This window comes from Carica papaya, chromosome 3 (assembly GCF_054855325.1).
Source record: "Carica papaya isolate Zhongbai chromosome 3, ASM5485532v1, whole genome shotgun sequence".
Taxonomy (NCBI): domain Eukaryota; kingdom Viridiplantae; phylum Streptophyta; class Magnoliopsida; order Brassicales; family Caricaceae; genus Carica; species Carica papaya.
The window spans coordinates 6,371,010-6,393,042 of NC_142311.1; the positions used below are offsets into that span (position 1 = coordinate 6,371,010).

General features: G+C 34.7%; 1 protein-coding gene, 1 non-coding gene and 1 pseudogene across 3 annotated transcripts in view; 2 read left to right on the forward strand and 1 right to left on the reverse strand.

Moving 5' to 3' along the window:
• Nucleotides 1–1,555: 1,555 nt before the first annotated feature.
• On the reverse strand, nucleotides 1,556–4,552 carry LOC148266641 (uncharacterized; annotated as a pseudogene).
• TRNAK-CUU (transfer RNA lysine (anticodon CUU)) lies at nucleotides 4,374–4,446 on the forward strand. Its single transcript has one exon. It is a non-coding gene; the product is annotated as a tRNA-Lys (tRNA).
• Nucleotides 4,553–6,612: 2,060 nt separating the features above from the next.
• Nucleotides 6,613–22,033, forward strand: part of LOC110811489 (P-loop containing nucleoside triphosphate hydrolases superfamily protein) — a 37,904-nt gene continuing 22,483 nt past the window's right edge. For both annotated transcript variants that reach the window (XM_088215325.1, XM_088215324.1), the window contains exons 1-5: nucleotides 6,613–6,765; nucleotides 7,339–7,545; nucleotides 8,369–8,623; nucleotides 13,400–13,590; nucleotides 13,665–13,859. In XM_088215325.1, the coding sequence (XP_088071451.1) occupies nucleotides 7,341–7,545; nucleotides 8,369–8,623; nucleotides 13,400–13,590; nucleotides 13,665–13,859 (846 nt within the window). In that variant the 5' untranslated portion in view covers nucleotides 6,613–6,765; nucleotides 7,339–7,340. The remainder of the gene's footprint in view (nucleotides 6,766–7,338; nucleotides 7,546–8,368; nucleotides 8,624–13,399; nucleotides 13,591–13,664; nucleotides 13,860–22,033) is intronic.

The following is a 22,033-nucleotide window of genomic DNA, read 5'->3' on the forward strand; positions in this document are numbered from 1 at the left end:
CTAATTATGCGCTTTTTTCAAAAGTGATAAATGAGAAATGGTGTACTCGTGAAGTTCACCATTTGTTAGTACTCATCTAAATATGTTTAGGGTGTAGTGAAATCCATGGAGTTCGTTGGTACCTACCACGATATTGGTTTGTGTACCCATGGAGTTGGTTGGTACCTTTCATTGACAGGGTTTGTGTATCCATGATGCTCATGTGTACGTATCATGACTAGAATTTGTGTATCTATGGAGTTTGTATACTTATTTATACAAATGAGATTTGTGTATCATTTAAGCAATGGTGAAAGCGTGAAAATTTGTTAACATGGAAAAATATGTTTAAGTTACCATTTAATTATGGTAAAAGTTTTAAAAGATTAAGTGCCCTTCATGTTTTATTGATTAATGGCTGTAATTTATTATTTTTAAGTTTAAAAATTATTTTTATTGAAATTATTTCAGTATATTTATTTTATTTCGATAAATTTATGAAAAACATACTCTTTAAATTATGCATTTTAAGATTTCAATTGCTAGTTAGTTGTGGTGCTCTAGTTACTGAGATTGTGAAATCTCACCTCATATTTTCACATCCATTTCAGGTAACAACTTTATAAGGCACAAAGTACTATAAAATTAAATGTGAAGTTGCATTAGTGCAATAATTTAAAAGTTTATATAGTCTTATAATTATTAAATTATGGTAGTCTCGTATTAAAATCAATTTGTAAAGAGATGTAACGCTTCCTAAATGTTGTGGAAGTAATATAATTAATATTTTATAATTTTTATTTTGAAAAATTCGAGTGTGAGTGTATCTAAGCATTAGAGTCCCTATATTAGTGATTATAATAATAAAGATGGAGTTCAAAAGCAAAATATCTGGTTAGAAAAGTAATTTTCTTTTAAAGATAATTAGTAGAATTATATATATGTAATATAAAAATATAATGTATTTTATGAAAACATAAACATGCCCTTAGTATCCCAAAAAGAGAATAAAAACACCTATTCATAAACTATGCATGGCAAAACTTGGTTGCAGTTCCATGTAAATTATTTTCTTTTTTACTTTTAAATGATTTTCAGGTTACATGAAAGTCATTGCCCAACACTTACATCAAACAAACACAATTGCACTCAACACCATACATGGCAGAGGTTGAGAAGAATTAAGGAAATGAAGCTGATGAGTAAATGGTGCAACATGGAGTTTGATTGTTGCACTCAACACCATACATGACTGCTCTTTTCACAAACATACTTCTATGTCTTCCATCTTTTCTGCTACTAAAATCACTGGCTAGTGGATAATCCATTCCAACCACATGGGTTTTCTCTGTAATTCTCAAAAGTACTAAAATCACTACATGAGCTTGTAATAACAATGCCCTCTAGAGAGAAGGATTTGATAAGCTTTGCTGTAGGGACATTTGAAGTGAACAATTAAACTCTCTCCAAGTTTCTCCACACTCACAGCTTCTTCAAATTATGCTTCAAGATTATCCTGCAACACCCACCACTTTCATAATTCAACTCAAAATCAACTTAACCAATACAAGAGGCTAATCAGTGGGCCTCATGTGTCTGTTCAGGACAAGCATCTTCACCATCTTGAAGCACTTTGTTGCACCATTTACTCATCTGCTTCATGTGTTCCTTCACTCTCCTTAGCCTCTGCCATTACCAAATTTTAACCTCTTAGATCATATTCACACAAAAAAAAAATCCACCTATTATATAAAACACAATTATGTTGGAGTAGCTCTAAGAAGAAAGTTCTTGCCAGACGTTTGACTAAAAATTGAAAACACCATGTATACGACCAAGAATTCACATCATGATGAGACAAGAATCAAAGTAATTAACTTTACAATCGAGATTCTCCTCCTTGATGAAATCACTACTCATCGAAGATGTCTTAGCGGGTGACAGATTCGGGTCAGACACCGATCTCATCAGAAAGGGTGGCAATGGCGGGAATGCAGAAGGCCCACTTCCCTTCGGCATAGAGAAGGTTGCGGGAGCTATCTCGTTATTACTAGCTTCTATTCTTGGATTCTCAGGGGGGGACTTTATCCAATTATCTAATTCGTGTCCACATGAAGGATACAGATGTTGGAGATATAAGTGTTGTGATCACGATCCAATTATTCGTGTAATATATTGAATACATTATTATTTGATAATTTATTTTAATATATGATATGTTTAATTTATGTAATAAAGTTCTTAATTAAATTTGTAAGTTTTACATCAAAATGTGGATCTTGATAATGAGAGTAAAACCTTTTATAATTTAATTTAAAATATTCTTAGTCGTTGGATCATAAAAATGGGACATTAATGATCCGGTAAAACTAATATATATGTGATAGTTTTTATAATATAAAGATTAATTAATCTCATTAATTAAATCATATACATAGATGATGCATATGGAGATATGATCATTAAACTGACCAAATTGAGAATTTCTAATAGTTAATATTATCTTAAACTATCAATAAAGTATTCTCTTATTTTAATAAGATGTAAGAATTTTCTTAGACCTGAGATCATCATGGTAATTGATAAGTCATTTATTATACTTTGATTATGCATACTTATATTCATAGAACTGTGGTTGAAAGAATATTGAGTGTGATTAAATTCTTGTAAAATTAATGATTGGTCAAGACGGAATATGTTAACTTGGGTAATAAGTTTAAACTCTATGTTATTATTTATTATAATAACTAAATTAAGACATTGGGCAGAATAGTTGAATGAAAGAAGAAAATAGTTTCTAATGTCATTCATTAGTCAATTATAATTGACATGAAATATAGTTGGCTATCTATTGAGATTTGACGGTTAAACCATATCCTAGGATTAATGCAGAGCAATAATAACGGAAAGAAATATTAAATATTTTTTTAACAGATTTTTTAGAGTAATTGTACATTTCATACTATCCGGTCGTTGAACAGTGCTGTTATATGCCAACCTTAATTAGTAAATTAGTTTGACCAATTTTTACCGGTTTAGTGTTGAACCTATGGGGTCGCACACTAATAAAAATTTTGATTTTTGCTAAATAGATTAATTATTTTAATTATTTGAGAATTAAATTAGACAATTTAATTTAATCAAATAAATAAATTTTTTAGTCTAGATGGAATATTATTATATTTTTTACTAGCTCCGAAAATATAATTAATATTTTAGATAAATTGAATTTTTCTATTTTTAAAATAGAAAATTAATATTTATATTTTGGTTATTATATTATTAATGTAATAATATAATATGTGGGTTATTATAATAACTGAGATTATTATAAAATTTAATTTAAAATTAAATTAGTTTATAAAATTATTTTGTTAAATAATAATAATTAAAAAGAATAAACATATATATATGAGATATATATATAAATATTTCCGTGTTATAAAGAAAAAGAAAGTGGGGTTTTTGAAGAGTGAGAGAAAAGAATTAAAAATCAGCTGTACATTAAAAAGAAATATCGGTGAATTTTCTGTTAAGATTTTATTAAAAATATTTAACATATTGTTCTATCGGTATGTTTCATTAATCAAAGAATTGAATAATAAATATTAATTTTGATAGGAATACGTATAGAGTTTTCATATTTTCGGATAATTTTAATTTAAGAATTCACTGTCACATATATTTTAAATTTAATTTTTAATTTATAATATAATTTATAAGCACAAATATTAAATTATTATTTTTATATTTTTTTACGTTTTATTCACATATTATAATCTATCCACATATAGGAGGAGTAAGGATCTGAAATGGAACGACGAAGAACGGGGGTGGAGCGGTTGAGGGTGTGAGCGGGATTAGAGAATGAAGCCAAGGGAAGGTAAATCTCGGAGAAGCCATGAAGGGATAGGTTGGAGTCTTGTTGTTGTGAGAAGAGTTTCTTGGGTTTGGGTTGAGTGGAAAGGGAGGATTCAGGGGATGGGCGCTTCATGGTGCTGGTGGGGGTGGAGGCAGGGGCGCTGTCGTTGGAGACCGAGGAGACGGTGGAGGAGAAGCTGCAGCCACAAGAGGTCCAGGGAGAATGCGATACAGCGCGTTATATCTGTTGATGTGGAGGAGGGATAAATCCACATTTTCTTGAAGGTCTTCTTCTTGGTATTCATTGTTATTTTCATAACGAATCATTGTTTCAAAGATCGTCAGGTCAAGATCTTTCTCTCCAAAGCTTTGTTGCTTTTCTTTTTTTGGAGGAGAAGACTGGGGAAAATGCAGAAGAGGGAGAACAGAGGAGGCTTATGAAATGGATTCCTTTTGAGGAGGGAGAAGGCGGTTTCTGGTTAAGGGTAGGGACATTTTTATTGTATATTCAATGGTTGACTTTGGAGACATGAGCCCGTCTAGCTCAGTCGGTAGAGCGCAAGGCTCTTAACCTTGTGGTCGTGGGTTCGAGCCCCACGGTGGGCGAGTTTATGTTTTCAGTGGTCGATTTTAATTTTCTTTTTTACTTCTCTTAAAACAGTAGGATTTCCAATACAAGTTTTAATCCTTTTTTTTTTCTTTACAAATATTTTGACCTTATCTTGTATTAGAAATACAATGTTTACATAGTATAATTTTATTTGTGTTATAAATTTTATATAAATAATAAATATTTAATACAGAAGTATTTATAAATTACTTTTTTAAATAAATAAAAGTAGCACTAAATAAAAATTTATAATTTTAAATAAAAATTACTCGTTAAAAAATAATATATTCTGTAGGAAACAATAAATATTTTTATAGAAAGTTAATAATATTCTTAACTAGTGTATTCTATTAAATTTGTCTTATTAATTTACTAATATAATACTTTTAAAATAAAAAATTATCATAATTTATTATTAATAATTCTAATTTATTTTTACCTATAAATTATTTAAATATTTTTAATTAACAATTAAAGACTGAATTAGAATGATCACTTATATTCAATGAAACATATAAAATAATTAAATGAAATTTTATTTTTTTATTATTCTACAATTTTTATTATTTTAATCTTTATTATCCAATTTATAGTAAATTAATTAAACATAATATTACTTTTTATATTAAAATCACTTTTATAAATTTTAGAGAACATCATAGTGCTCCCATATTTAAATCTAATATAAAAAAAAATTATTTCATTAATGTTTTTAGCAACTCCCAATTAACAAGAATAATTGTAAACCTAAAAAAAGGTAGATTTTAAGAATTTATCTTTTATAGCTTATAAACTTAAAATTTCGGATCAATAATATTAAAATAAATATTTTACTAACTTTTTTTAGTCAATCACAACGATCAGGCAATACAATTTACAAATATAATAAGACTCAAATCATTACTAGATAAAAAAAATAAAGTAAAGTGAAGTAAAAAGACAATTCCGCAATTAACTCATTGAATTGTTCTCCTTTATAGGATTTAGGAGTTTTTTCTCGTATGAGTCACGTAAAAATAAACTAAATGTTAAAAAAAAAAATGACAAATAGTCAAATTCAATCAAAATTTTGTGTAGAAAAAATCTTAATTCACCACTTATTACAATATTTTGAATCATAAAAATAACTTTTTACCATTGAAGATACTATACTAGAATAATCACAAAATTAATAATATTATGCGTCGTAAGAAGTACATATCATTTATATGATATTATAACTTGAAGAAGTAAGTTAATAAAATATCATCCTATTAATTATATCTGCAGTACATTCTTAATAATAATTAAAGTAGTTGATAATATTTTTTAAAAATTATTTATTGTTTTGAATATATTATTTTTTAACAATAAAACAAAACAAAACATTAAGATTAAGTACAATGATTTATAGTTTAATTTGTATAGACTTTAAATGATAATTCAAAATAAAATTTAAATAATATGTATTGATAACTTAATTTTTTTTAATATAAATTTTTAAGTACTATTATGAAATATTAAATTATTTCAGTTGATAGATAATCTCACATTAACATATGTTTATTATTTCGATAATATAAAAAAACTAACATATATAAATTTAACAAATGTCATTTACTTCCAACTAGTTATGCCATAAAATTAAGATACCTATATAAATTAGTGGTTCTCAACTTTGTAAGTTTTGCCTCATTTTTCTATATATTTTTAAATTTTTTTATTAATCATATTAAGCTTTATAATTAAAAATTAATTTTTCTCATATTTTGCTAGTAAATATTAATTACAAATAAACAAATAAAAAAAAAACATTTAGTACTAAAATTTCTTAAAAAACTAAAAAAATATAGTAAGATCTATAAAATTACGTGTATAAAAGCGAGAGGTAAACCGCTTAATTTTTTTTTTTAATACAACATAATACATATTTACTTTTATACTAAACACAAATTAAACCTCCATTTTGGCGAAAATAGAGAAGTATCATATGAATCAAATGCTGGATGCACCTAACTATTTCTTTTAGTTCTATAGCTTCTCTACTAATGTGATATTATTTGGGAAGTTGCAATATAATTGAAAAAGTTGAGGTTCAATTTTAAACCTTTATAAAGTTAAGGACTACTTAGAAAATAAGATCCAAAGTTGAGGACTAAGTTGTAAATTAATCCAGTTCTTCTGTTGCTCCCGACGGGCCTCCCTTCTTCACCCTTCGCTTTGCTACTAAAACCAAAAACATAGCACGCTTATCAGTCTCTCTACTCATTCACGGTTTCTCTTATATTCTCACAGAGCAGCGGCGGCGCCCACGACAATAGAATCATCGTTCCGAGGTTAGTTCTCGAAACTGGAAGTCCTAACCTTATTTCAGCTTTTGTATCTTCATCTTCTCAAATCAACACATTCTTCAATCTCCATGGCTACTTTCATCGACTCTGAGGTCACTGATATCAGCGACAGGCAGCGGGCAGTCACACTGCCGTGCCTTTTGCCTTCACCTGGACTCGATACGCGATTTCTACCCCGTTCTCTGCTTTTCCTCTTCAACGTTATATAATCTCCGCTCTCTTGCACTTTGCTTTTGCAAGTCATGCTTGCATTCCAAACTTATAGGCATCTATGTGATTTATTTGTATGATTTTTTTTGGAGAAACATTAGTTGTATGATTTTCAGGTTTTGAATTCCTAACCCCTGTTTATTTTCTTGTAAAGAAGATGAAGCTTGTGCATGTGTATACAATAGAATATTTGATTACAAAATTGTTTTCTGGTCATCTAAGCAAAGAAGACTTGATTTTGCAATTTTGAAAAGCAAATTGGTCAAATATAATTCTCTCTTGTAGTTTATGTATTTATTCTTTGTTGCTGTTATTGGTCTAATCAGTGTGTGCTCGCTTCCTTTGCAGCCATGGCCGCCGCAGAATCGCCAGAAGAACGAGAAACTGTTCCTTCTCAATTATCAAAGAAAACCAAAACTCAAAAGAGAAAGATAACTCATCGCGACTCAGAACGGGATCGATTTGACTCACTTACTTGGAACTCTTCTCTCTCTGTTAATGAGGATAACGAACATTTCTCTTCTCTCTTCATTGGCTCCGGTGAACTCGACGGAGGTAAGGTTTCTCGCTGTTTATTTCTCAAGAAAGCTAGACATGCACAGACCCCGCATAAAAGAAGAATAACACATTTGATTTTTTTTTTTTGCTTGTTTCAGTTTGTTTCTTTTAATTTATTCCTCAGGATCTTTTGGTATGGAGAATAGGTGACTACTTATGCATACAAATTTTCTTTTGGAGCTGTAATGGGGGAATGGGACTCATCTCTTAAGCGGTTTTTGTGTCTTATGTGGGGTTTAGGGTACTTTAATTGCAAAGGTTACTTTAATTTCAAAGGTCGACTGTTATTCCAATAAATTGGATTGTTCTACGTACTTTAAGGGGAAATAGTTATACATTAGCTTTTAGTTGTTTCAAAACTATTTTATGCTCTTTACCATATATTGAAGTTTAGGGTACTTTAATTTCAAAGGTCGAGTGTTATTCCAATAAATTGGATTGTTATACGTACTTTAAGGGAAAATAGTTATACATTAGCTTTTAGTTGTTTCAAAACTATTTTATGCCCTTTACCATAAATTGAAGTTAGAACATAAATACTTTTATTTAGGAGCCAAACAAAGTTGGGTTTCTGGGCCTTCGATATATGAGTTTGTTTGTTAGGTTATGTTTTCAACTCTTTGTTAGGAAAGAGAGTTTGATTTTGGAACTTTTAAGGTCATTTTCTGATAGCTTATGTTCTTTACAAAGTTCATGGAATGTGTTATCCAATTTTAGTTTGTTGGTTGTTTGTGACTTTTATTCTCTCAATTGATGTTCTCATGGTTATGTTCTAAATTTTATATCATTCCTGTTTTGTCATTTTTATTAAAATTTGCAGGTTTTCTTTCACTTGAAGAAATTGATGAAGCCGATTATAGTTTAGAATTTCCTAAATCTGAAAGGGAAAAGCCAAGCAAAATACCAAAATCAAAGAAACAGAAGCATGGTGAAGATGGTGATAAGAGAGTTGCTGAGGTGGTTAATGGTGGCATAACAGAGAAAGATGGAAAGGAAGAAAATTTGAAGACTAAGAAGAAAAAAAAGAAGAAGAAGAAGGAAAAGGAATCACGAAAGAAAAAGAAATCTTCATCGAGTAAATGCTTCATACTTTTAAGATCTTTTTCATGTCAAATTCATCTTAATCAACTTTTTTGGATCAATTTTACTTTCTTGGAAAAGTTATCATTGTTTAGTTTGAAAAGGAATTGGGAGGCTATTAGGTCTTGAGTCCTTTCTTTTATTTTCTGATCTTATTTTGTTTTCTTTTTTCCCTCTCATATGAGGATGCTTTGTTCTTTCTTATTATTTATTTATTTTATCATAAATATTACATTTTTACAAAAACATTTAGCTATTTGTGGCCCTAGGCATTGTTCATTTCTTTTGGAACATATATCTATTTAATCCTAATGATTTGATGTTGTTTAACGTCCTTAGCCTTTTATATTTTAGCAAAGGAAATTCTTTTGCTACATAACTTCTTCATATGTGAAATGTCACAACTGCTTTGGTAATTAGTGAAGTCGATATCCATCTGTGTTTACTTTGATTTCCATCTTTTATTAGTGAAATTTATTGCCATATGTTCTTTTTTTTTCTTTCAATCTTTTCATTGTATTTTGCAATTTAGAGATCTATTAAAGTACATATCATATGATTTCTTGTGAACTTACAGACAAGTAAACTTGGTTTGATGAACTATGTTTATCATATACCTTTAGCTAATATGTTTATCCCATGTCATTGTCTTTGGTTTGTTCATTTGTTTAGAAGGATATTCCTCTCTCTTTCTCTCCCTCCTCCCTCCCCAAAGTAGCCATTGGCTTGCCTCTGGACTGTGGGTTGAAGTCTCCTCACAGCATCCCTCCTTTCTTGTTCTTAGCATCCATGAGGTTCTTCTCTCCTAGGAAGCTCCTAGTGATAGATGGAAGTCTTTTAAGATAGTCTTAAAGGGAAAGTTGACAGTAGTTCGAGGCTCACAAAAATTGCTTTCGTTTGATTTGTAGGTTTGATGGCTATTTTAGTCACTTAGTGATTCCTTCTGCATGAAGGTATACTATCTAGGGTGATGAAGAGCTTTCGATGTGTTTGGGGAGAAAGGAAATAGGGAATTCTCTGGAGTTTAGTTTAGTGAATGCTGGAGGTTCTTGCAGAATGTTACTTCTTGAACATACATAGATGAGTTATGGCGCTTAATGCCGTGGCATGGATTTCTTGGTTGGATTTTCAAAAAGGAAAGAATAAAATGTCATGGGCATCAATTTGTGTACATCCTTCCTTAGTGAGTAAAGCTCCTTCTTTGCTTAAAGCAGATTGATTGGAGAGTGTGTTGCTTTGCATGAGTTTGATTGTCCCCCTTGTGGTGTTGTGGTTGTGGTTAAGGTTACAATGGTGACACCTTAACAATCTATGCTAAGGCCCTTTCAGCATCTAGTGCAGTCCGTAATGTTAGAGTCATCCCCGATTAAAAATACAAATAGAGAAAGAGGCATCAAAGAGGCAGAAGTCCTAAGTGACAACGACAACCCGTTAAGTCTTCCTTTTAGCTGATTGGGACTGTGGCTCCTCTTTACTCATTAAGCCCAAGTATTTGGCTGCTTGAGAGACCTTAGTGGCGAATAGTTTCTAAGACATTTTTGGAGATCCCATATTTCTTCATTTTCCTCTTATGCTGTTTAATGTTGTCACACAAGTTTTCTTGGAGTTGCTTTGAGTTGTCTGAAGCAAATGGATGTGAGTTGGTTTTCAATTTATAAACTGCTGAAGGTGCTATTTCTGATCTAGGGGCTACAACAACCCCCTCATGCAGCTTATCTCTATTTGCTGAGCTCTTTGAAGAATTAGTTGGGTGTAGAAGTTGAATGTTCTGCCAAGATATTTAGGGTTGTGAAATGTTGTAATGAATTTCTTGGAGAGACTAATGGATCTTCTGTTCTTGTCTACCCTACTAAAGTTGGCCCCTTGCTTGCTTTCTGACTGGGTGTTGTTAAAAGTGAAATTTGAGCCACTTTTTGGGTATTTGGTTGACTGGTTTGAAGATCAAGTTATGGACCTATAAGAGCCATTTAATGGCAAGCCATCTTTGATTGAAGTGTTGGTCAAACGTCACCTACTCCTACAACAAAGAATAGTGGTGGAAGATGAAGTGGTAGGGAATTGAGGCACTTGGAGTTTTCTGTTAATAATTACAAAGAGGAACACCAACCTAGAGTGGAATGCTGGAAAAGTTTGATGAAAATTTTATGATAATTAACAAAATCATTTCATGGAATGTGAGAGGACTAAATGGTGTGGGTTAGAGAAGTTCCATCAAAAGCATGTTGAAGTGAGGTGTGGACATAATTGGCCATTAAGAAACAGAAGAAAGAATTATGGGATGGGCTGGGTTATGTAGAAAGAAAAAATATTTAATGATTATCCCTATTACTGTTTTTTGGATTGTTTGAAAAGTGAGGAATGCTAGAGCTTTGAAGGGGTTGAAAAGGATTTTTCTATCATTAGGTATAGATGGATATACATTTTTGGTTCTATTATTTTGGGTAATGACATTGATGGATTTGAGGATCTTGGCAATGTCATGGATCATTTGATTGGGCTGTAAATGAGGTGTAAATGGGTGGTACCTCTTTGGTACCTATAAATTTACAATACTTTTATTTCCAAAAAAAAAAAAGGAAACAGAAGAAGGAATCTATAGTGATTTGACCTCTCAGTGTCTTAAACTAAACAGAGACTTTTGTTTGTGTTTTTGAGAAGGAAAAGAAATTCATTCACAAGAATGATGACGACTTGGTTCGATTCATTAAGTATTTCATTGATGTGGCAGCAATCTTTTATGATGAGGACTTGGAGATCTTGGTTGATATTGATGCCTAACCTTTTGTAAATGTATATGGGCAGCAACTTGTTGGTGCCTCTTGATGATATTGTCCTTTTCATTCAAAAAAAGAAACTCACCTGCAAGGCACAAGGGGTTGGTGTTCATGTTGAAAGATTTACTCAAAAGTATTGGACAAAATAGCTATGGGGTCCTCTAGATAGGGGAGAGTGGCATTTAAAACAAGGTTTGGAACCGCTTTTTTATTGTTTGATATTGAGGAGAGCAAATGCCTGCCCTTAAAAGCTCTTCGACTATTTATGTCTTTTCTTCCATGAGACCCAAAAACTTGTTAACAGTATGAGAGACAAGCCTCTTTTTAGAAGCTTCCTTTTTTGTTATTTAATATTCTTAGCCTGTTAACAAGTTTTTGGGTCTCATGGAAGAAAAGACATAAATAGTCGAAGAGCTTTTAAGGGCAGGCATTTGCTCTCCTCAATATCAAACAATAAAAAAGCGGTTCCAAACCTAGAAGCTTCCTTTTTTGTTACTTAATATTCTTAGCCTGTTAAAGAGCCCAACTTGCATGTTCTATTCTGTTGGCTTTATGATTCTTTTTAGAAACTTGCTCTTTTGTTACTTAATATTGTTAGCTTGTTTATGAGCCTAACTTGCATTTATATTTTGTTACTTAATATCATTAGCTTGTTTAAGAGCCCAACTTGCATTTTCTAATTTGTTGCCTTTATGATGGTGTATTTTTTTTTAGTGATAAGGTGCTTGGTTCTGCAGAGTAATTCTAGATCAATGTGATCATTATTCTTGTTATAATTTGTTAATAGATTATTGCTAGACTAGGATTTGCTTGTGATTATCTTCAGGAATCAGTTGGAAGGTTGGGAAAGGGAACAACATCTTGTTTGGATAGATGATTGGGTTAAAGGGGGAAGGTTCAATACTCAATTTTCTAAGATCTATGCTATTGCACAGTCAAAGAATATCACTGTTGAATAAGGTGGGGAGGGAAGTAGGGAATGGACCATCTATGTAATTAGAAACCTCAATGACTGGGAAATTGAAGAGTATGAGACATTGCTCAGGTCACTTGTTACAGCGAACTTGAATGAGAACAGAGGTATCAACCACTCTGGAAACTTAAGAAGAAAGGTGTATTCACGGTCAAATCCTCCTATAATTACCTGGTTAAAAATAATGAGGAAGAAGATATCAAGTTTATGGCTAAGCAGATGTCTCCTAGAGTACCTTTTTTTTTTTGCGTGGGAGGCGGGAAGAGAGTGCATTTTGACCATTGATAAACTAATAAGGAGGGGAAGAATTCTAGTAAATGGTTGCTTTCTGTGCAAAAGTGAAGTAGAGTCATGTAATCATATTCTTTTATGGTGTCTGGTGGTCTATAATCTATGGACTATGGTCTATGGCTTGTTGGGTATTAGCTAGTTTATTGCAGGCATGGTGAGAGATGAATTATGGGCTTGGGAAGGATTCAACAAGGGGAGGAAAATTGTAATATGGAAAGAAAGAAACTGTAGAGCTTTTGAGGGAATTGAAGGGGAGATAACTAAGGTTAGGGATAGATGGTCGCACTATACGAGCTTTTTGATCTTAGGACTTGATATTGATAAGGTGGAGGATTTTGGGACTTTTATAGATATACTTACTGACTTGTAAATATTCTTGTACATGGGTGACATCCCTTTGTTACCATTGATTTAATATATACAGTTTATACTTTTTATTTAAAAACATTATCTTCAGCAGACTTTGATTATTTTCTCTAGTTGTTAAATGTTTAATTGTTGAACTTAGTTTACTTTGTTCAAGATGAATGTTTTTTTAGTGTTGTAGAGAGGGATTGGACCTGGGGCCCTTAGCTCACTTATGAGCATTTATGCCAATTGAACCAACTTGTTTTTAGGTTCTGATATGGATGATTGGTCTTTGTTATTAAAAGATTTGAGGATATCTTGATCATGAAACTTCGATGAGACTAAAAAAAGACATTTTCTTGCTAATTATGCCCTGTTATTGTAGTCAACAGTGAGAAGGATGAAAACAGAGACGAATTTGTTGATGAAGATGAAGCTGCATTTCGGCTCGAATTTAGTGCGTGGAATGAGTTAAGACTCCATCCTCAAATTATGAAATCAATATGCAGGTTGGGATTTAAGGAACCTACACCAATACAGAGAGCTTGCATTCCTGCTGCAGCTCATCAAGGAAAGGTTAGAAAAGATTTTTCTAATTTATGCTGCATTTTGAATAAAAATGTCTCACCATGGTTGTTTTACCTTGGTAGGATGTTGTTGGGGCTGCAGAGACTGGGTCGGGGAAAACTCTTGCTTTTGGTTTGCCCATCCTACAACGATTTTTGGAAGAACAAGAAAAGGTTAACAAAATGGTTGTGGAGAAAGGGGATGGAGTGGAAAAAAACACTCTAAAAGGCCATTTACGTGCACTTGTAATCACTCCTACAAGAGAATTGGCACTTCAGGTTTGTACTTATATTTTGTCAATTGCTTTTATTTGTTCCCTGTGCTTGAGTTCTCGCGTTGAACTGCATTTTTAAATTAGTTTGCTCAGACCTAAATGATCAACGTGGATAGGTTTTGCTTTTTGTTATTTTGCATATAGTTAAGGTGAACATAATACATGCTAAACATTTTTACTTACGGAAGTGGAAGCATGCTAGAAATTAGGAGGCATGCCATTAATTAGAATGCAAAGGAACTAAAGAGATGGAATTTTCTTTTCCTTGCACCATTTACATCCATCGGAGAAGGTATAACCAAAACTCCTTGGCAAAGTCATCATAAACTTTTTCTACGTCAAACTTACATAACATCCTTGAATAAACCCTCTTCTTAGCTGCCTCAACCACTTCATAAGCCATTAGCATGCATAAACGATTTGTCTTCTCCACAAAGGCTAATTTTTCACTAAAATGCTGCCCACCTCCTTGCTTAGTCTAAGAGCTAGAACCATCCCATTTAATTTGCATATGCAGCTAACCAAGATGATAGCCCTAAAGCGCTTCACATCATTTGCCTTGTGAGATTTCAATATAAGGAAAAACAAAGCAAGGACTACGCTTGCTACAAATTTACCATTAATGAAAAACTTACGACTACGCTTGCTACAAATTTACCATTAATGAAAAACTTACCAAAGAGACCATTTTAACCAGGTTCCAATTTTTTTTAAGGGTTGGCACAAATGTTCTAGTCATGGAGAGGGTTGAGGCCGGAGGATCCTCTATCCCCTTTCATCTTTACCCAAGTGGTGAATATGTTGAGTAGGATATTGTATAGAGCAAATGAGCGAAATAAAGTGAAGGGATTAGTGGTGGGGAAAGATAGGATATAGGTTTCACACTTTTTCTTTGGAAATAATAGAGAAGTATTATTAATAATATATCAAGTTGGTACATCCATATACAATGATTTACATGTCAATCAAAAAGTCAAAAACATCCCCAAAATCCTCGATCTCCTTGATATCATGGCCCAAAAACATACAGCCAAATGTGTGGAGCGAAGTATCCCTAATACTCACAAAATCCTTCTCAATGCTCTCAAAAGCTCTCAAATTTCTCTCCTTCCACACCACCAAAAATATAGAAAGTGGAATTAACCGTAATAGTTTTTTCTTTTTACACACACCCTCCCAAACCCATAATTCCTCCTCACACTTCCAGCAATTGCACAATTCAGCCCCATCATACCATAAACCATGGACCAAATGCTATAAAAAATAGGACACCATAACAGAATGTGATTACAAGACTCTTCAGCATTTTTACACAAATAACATCTGTTAACCATAATGTTACTCCTTCTCCTCAGCATAACAATAGTCAAAATACTTTCTCGAACAGCTTCCCAAGCAAAAAAGCCACTCTAGGTGGAACATGAAATCTCCAAATCTGCTTATACGGAATTCTGGCCTCATCCCCACCACCTTTATTAGTTAAAAAATTATAGAATGATTTTACAGAGGAAGTGCCCGACTTGTACGGAGTCCACAGCCTTTCATCCCTTTGATTACCCATTCTGATCCCAGCCAAACATTTCAACAGATTGCAATAATCCTCCACCTCCCAATCTTGCAAATTCCTGCAAACCCGCACACTCCAATCCCCACCCACACCAGACTCCACATAACTTTTATCCATATCCTGAGCAATTACAAAAATAGAAGGAAAACGGTTCTTCAATTTGCAGTCACCCAATCAAACATCCTTCCAAAATTTGATGCACTCACTGTTACCCACCTTCCATCTAAGGCAATCAGCGAAAATGTTATAATCCCCACAAATCTTCTTCCACAAGCTCAGCTCGTGAGGTTTACCCGAATTATTAAACATATCCCCACCTCCTTCCATCCCCCATCTGGCCTCCACAACTCTCCTCCACAGCTTTCCTTCCTCTCTAGTGTATGGCCATAACCATTTTCCTTGTAAAGCAGAATTTAAATCTCTGATAGACCTTAGACCAAGGCCCCCATCCCAAATAGGTTTTTTCACTTCCTCCCACTTTACCAAATGTTAATTTCTCTTCCATTCCATGTCACCCCACACAAAATGGCACTGGATTTTTTCAACTTTTGTGGCAATGCTGGCAGGAATAGTGAGCATCAATAAATAGTATATTGGTAAATTTGCCAAGGTAATCTTGATCAATGTGAGACGCCCACCTTTGGATAAAAACTTTCTTTTCCAGCCTGCAAGTCTCCTCTCACACATTTCCAAAATAGGATTCCAAGAAGCTACATCCTTATATTTAGCACCAGGAGGAAGACCCAAATACTTGATAGGCAGAACCGCAACTTTGCACCCTAACACCCCAGCCAAAGCATTTTCATCGCTCCTATCCCCAATTCTAACCAACTCAGATTTCCCCATGTTAATTATCAAACCAGAAACCAGTTGAAAACATATTAATATGCATCGTAAATGCAACAAAGACAACAGATCAGGTTTGCAGACGATGAGAGCATCATCAGCAAAAAATAAATGGGAAACCAACACCTCAGATTTCCCCATGTTAATTCTCAAACTAGAAACCAGTTGAAAACATATTAATATGCATCGTAAATGCAACAAAGACAACAGATCAGGTTTGCAGACGATGAGAGCACCATCAGCAAAAAATAAATGGGAAACCGACACCTCAGCCTCCCTCCTGCCCACAGATACACCTTTAAACAGATTTAGATCACCAGCCCTGTCCAGCAGCCTGCTAAAAGCTTCCATCACCGTGATAAAGAGCAAAAGGGAGAGTGGATCCCCTTGGCGCAACCCCCTGGACGCCTTAAAGAAAGAGGAAGGACCTCCATTCACCATAACAGCAAAAGAAACAGTAGGTATGTATGATCTGATCTGCATCCTCCGTTTACTGCCAAATCCTAGCCTTTCAAGCATATAAATCACAAAATTGCAGCTGACATGATCAGAGACCTTCTCCATGTCAAGTTTACATAACACACATTCACTCTTTTTTCCCACCAAGTCATCCACAATCTCATTAGCCACCAGCACCGCATCAAGGATTTGCCTACCTTCCATAAACACATTTTGACTTTACCCAATGACCTCCCCTAATACCGTACTCATCCTCCTTGGAAATAAATTTATAGATACATCCAACAAGACTGATCGGCTGAAATTCCTTTATATCATTTGCACCCTCAGTCTTAGGGATTAGAACAATGAACGTGGCATTGGTAGCCTTAACAAATGATCCCACTTAATGAAATTTGTCAAAAACATCCATCACCTCCCAAAACTCCTGCACAAATTTCATGTTGAATCTGTCAGGACCCGGCGTCTTATCACCATTGCAGTCCATAAGGCAGCCATACACCTCTTCCTCAGTGAATCTCTCCTCAATCTCCTCCCGACTAACAGCCTTTAACTGTTTAAAATCCAAGTTATCCAGCTTAGGTCTGCACCTTTTCTTTTCTTTATACAACTGGTGAAAGTAATCCCTCACTTTTTCCCTGATTTCTGAATTGCCACTAACTACCATTCCATCAATTTTAATCTCTTCCACAAAGTTACATTTCCTTCTATAATTAGCCAAGCAATGAAAATACTTGGTGTTACGTTCCCCATCTTTGAGCCATTTTTCCCTAACTTTTTGCCTCCAAGATATTGCTTCAAGGTTCATGTTGTGAGTCAACTCCTTTTTCACAGCTTCTCTTCTTTCCCTCTCTGCAGCACACAAATGCCCCTCCATCTCCCTCAAGTCCAGCTCAGCAAGCTCATTGATATAAGCCCTAGTGTTCTCCTTTAACTTGTCACCAACCTCCTTAGTCCATATTTTTATCTCATTCTTCAACGTCTTAAGTTTTGAGGCAAGTCTGAAACTGGTGGTACCCTGAATCTGCAAGTCATTCCAACACATTTCCACCATGTACCTGAAACCTTCCGTTTTCAACCACTTATTGTCAAATCTAAACGGCACCGATCCTCGGCTAATACCGTCAGAGATAAGGCAGATGGGAAAGTGGTCAGAAATTATGCCCTAGAAAACCTTTTGACTTAGGCCTGGAGACTGTCTGAACATCTCATATGAGATTAAGAATCTGTCAATTCTCGACTACGAAAGCATCTCCCTAGAAGTAGACCAAGTTAACTTTCCACCCACTAGTGGAAGATTCACCAAATTTAATCTGTCCACCACCTCCCTAAACTCCTCAACTTCCCCATTAAAGTTACCCCCACCCGGACGTTCACTACTACTCAATATCATGTTAAAATCACCCCCTACTATCCATTTATCACCCCACTGCTTTATATAGACCTCTAACTTATCCCACAATAAGCCCCTATCCACCTTATTACCACGACAGTAGACCCCGATGAATGCTCACTCCACACCTGTGCCATTGATCTCAAAAAGATAAGACAAGAAAACTCTACTTTTCACAATACTTTTACAATTAAATTTGTCCCCTTTCCACGCAATTAAAATTCTCCTAGCCACACCCACAGTTGGAAGACAACACCATTCAATATTGGCTTCAGGCCATAAATTAACAACAATCGCCTACTCCATGTCCTCCATTTTTGTTTTTTGAAGACAAATGATATCCGGCTTCCATCTCTGTAAACAGCCCCTAATTTCCCCTATTTTCTTTTTATCATTTAGACTCTTCACATTCCAAGATGTAATTTTCCCGATCATTAATTCAATTTCGGAATCACTCCTTCCCCCCTCCTTTCTCTTCTCCTTCTTACCCTCATAGTTAATCGAACATTGCAACCTCTTTAGTTCTTTACTACCCCTCTTAGTCTGTCTCCTACTTGCTTTTACATAAAATTTTTTTCCGGACTCACTCCCCATATACATATTTTTAATCTCCTGAATAAGAGTAAGTATTCTATCTTCCAGACCCAAAAAGGTAACACCAAACAATTTGCTTACCTCGATAAAGTTCTTCAAGATCCATTCAGAGTACTGTTGTTCCAGACTCCCCAACACAACATGATCTATGAAGACCTGCACCTTCAGGTCATCCTCTCTTCGAATTGGTGTCACTTCCATGTTTCAATTGCATCATCTTCTCTGAGCTCCACATCAATAAGGAACAACTCGTCATCAAAGCAAAGGCCTATGATCCGACATCTCTAATTCAGATAAGGAAGATTCATTGATTTCACAATCAGCTGCTTCCATCACTGATAAATAGAGATCGTTACTCTTATTTCCCTGATCATTTTCCTTATTAGCCACAATCTCTGTTGATTTCGCTTTGTTCCCCTCACATTCAGAGTACACACAAACCCTAGATTCTTTTTCTCCCGACCTTTTTTCTTTTCTGTTTGATTTGACGTCTCCCCTCCTTCCTTTAATTTTAATCTGGTCAGGCAGGACCTCACTCTAACCAGTCTCTAGATTATTTTGCGTTCTTTGCAGCCCACAGGTCTACTAGGCCCATGTTGGTCCACCCACTTCCCTTTCTTGGCCCAAAAAAATCTTTTACTATCAACTCGCCCCAGGTTATCTTTTCCATCTGTTCCAAAATGTTTCAAACATCCATTTTCCCGCGTGCCACCTGTCACGTGATTGCTGACATTGTAAATTTGAATTTTGGATTGTACCTGACCTAGTTCCCCTGACCCGACAATTAGCATCTGCCCTACCCGCTTTGGACTCGACATTCGCAGAATGTCCGCAAACAAGGACATTTTTGCCGGCTCCACCTTGACCACTAACTCCAAACTACACCCCGGACACTTACCTGTTGTGCATGCCATTGGATCCTGGACAGTCACATGTTCCAAGTTGCTCAACTTCTTTTTTGTCACCCACTCCGAAGGCACAAGCTTAACTCCGATCGCCTAATGGATAGCCTCCATCAGTTGTCACCACCCATCTGCCTTTAACCCCTCCAGCAAAAAAAACTGGTTTATCCGTCCTTTTGGGCCCTCCTTTCCTTCCGCGAACACCAGAAACCGTCCTAGACTATTGCTACTTAGCTCAATCGAAAGAGTCCTCCATTTGCTCCTTCGGTTCTAGCTCCGCGGCCCTTCCAACTTGTTCTTTCATGAAATATTGAATTAATCACTTCACATCCTCATCGTAAAAAAGATTGACTTCTGAAATCCCTTCCCGTTTTCATACACGTGGATAGCCTTGCCCTCCCCTACCACGTCGAACGATTTGTGTTCTATCGTTAAAAATCTTCTTTGTCCTACAACCATTTCTCAAATGTAGATGCCGCCGCCGTGAGGGCGGCGACACGGATACGCTCACTCTGTCTTGCTCTTTATCTCTCTCTGTCTCTCTCTCTCTACCATCAATTGACATTATACAACCAGTTTATCGTTAGGTTTCACACTTATAGTTTACTAATGACAATTTTTTTTTTCTGCAACATGATGATAGATGAATTAGAGAAGCACTCACTCTTATAAGTTTTTGAACATATCTTAGAACTAAAAATCAATTTGAGAAAAAAGTGGTATCTTAGGAACTAATGCGGATGGCCAGATTGTTGTGAGTCTAGTGGAGTGAATAGGGTGTGCTAAGATTAGTTGGTCTTTGATATAGCAAACAGTTCCCTTAGGGTGTAATCTGACAAGCAATAATTTTTGGGAGGGGGTGGAGAATAAAGTGGCTAAGAGGTTACAAAGTTGGAAAGGATAACTTTTTTCTTTAGGAGGTAGAGTAACTTGATTTAGGCATTTGTCTAGTACACAACTTTATATCTTATCCTTATTTTGGATACTTCCAATGGTAGTAGATAAAATTGAGAGACAAATGAGGAAATTTTTATGGAAGGAATGAGTTATTGTGATCAGAACCACATAGTGAAATGGAAAGTGTGTTGTAAGTCCAAAAGCGGGGGAGTTGTGACTTGAGAATCTTATAACAAAGAACTTATCCTTATTGGCAAATGGATTTAGTGTTTCCAATGGGAACCAAGTTCTTTATGGCATAGAGTGAGAAATAGTATCTATAAAATGGTAGGGAAGAGGGAGATGCCATAGCAAGTCGATCCATATCCCACTATAGCACTTGGAAATCCTTCTCCTAGACAATTCCTTTGTTTTTGTCCTAACCATATTGCATATAGGAGGTGGATCAAGAGTAGTGTTCTAGAAAGACACCTGTGTGGGAGATCAATCTTTAGCTTCTTAGTTCACTTGTTTGTTTAACCTATCATCTAAACATGATATCCCAATCTCGCAATTCATATCCACTAGTGGAGGGTGCATTGCTTGGAACTTCCCTGTCACCCATAACTGACAGACATTGAGACTCTTGAATTGGAAAATATATTGGGATTGTTGGATCTGGTTCACCTGTCTTCCCAGCCTGACACGCAAAAACTGGTATTTGGAATCATCATGGATATACATTTGCAAATCTTTTTTCCAAATGAAATCTGTTAAGCCAATTTCACATTGCTAAAGTGTTTTGGAAAGCATCTGTTCCATCAAAGGTAAAGGTGTTTAATTGGCAGCTATGCATTAGACACTCAGTACCAACAAGATGCTATAAGTCTGTCATCCTCACCGCCTCTCCATCTTCAGATATTTGTGTCATGTACTTCAGAAGAGTAAATCTCATTCCCGTTTATTCCTTCATTGTCAGATAGCTTGCAAGATGTAGACAAGATTGCTCAATGTGTTTGGACTTAAATGGGTCACTCCTCCTATAGTTGAGATTTTCCTCTAGGTACACCTAAAGAGTGACAGGGTAAGGAAGGAAGTGAAACCATTATAAAGAGATGTCAACTTCTCCAGCTTATGGACATTATGGCTTTCAAGGAACTGAAGAATATTTAATGATAGACATACTTCTTCTTGTGAACTATGAGAGAGAACGACTTTTTGGCAATCTTATGGGCCAATGCATGCAGATATTTCTCTGGGATAGCAATTTCTGATCTTCATCAGAATTGGGAGCTATAATCTTTACTCATTAACAACTCATATATTTTGTTAATTTATGTTGTGTTAATGGGTTTTCTTGTTTTCATTGACATCAGTCGGAGAATGTCTTATTCCCCTCTCTGTACGGTGGCTTTATTGTTATTACATTTAGATAAAGAGATAACTGAATCAGACCTGACATGAGGAACCCAAATTTCATTAGTATCTTAATCTTTTTTTTTTCCAAAAAAGATGAAAATCTTAATAAGTAGAAGGTAAAT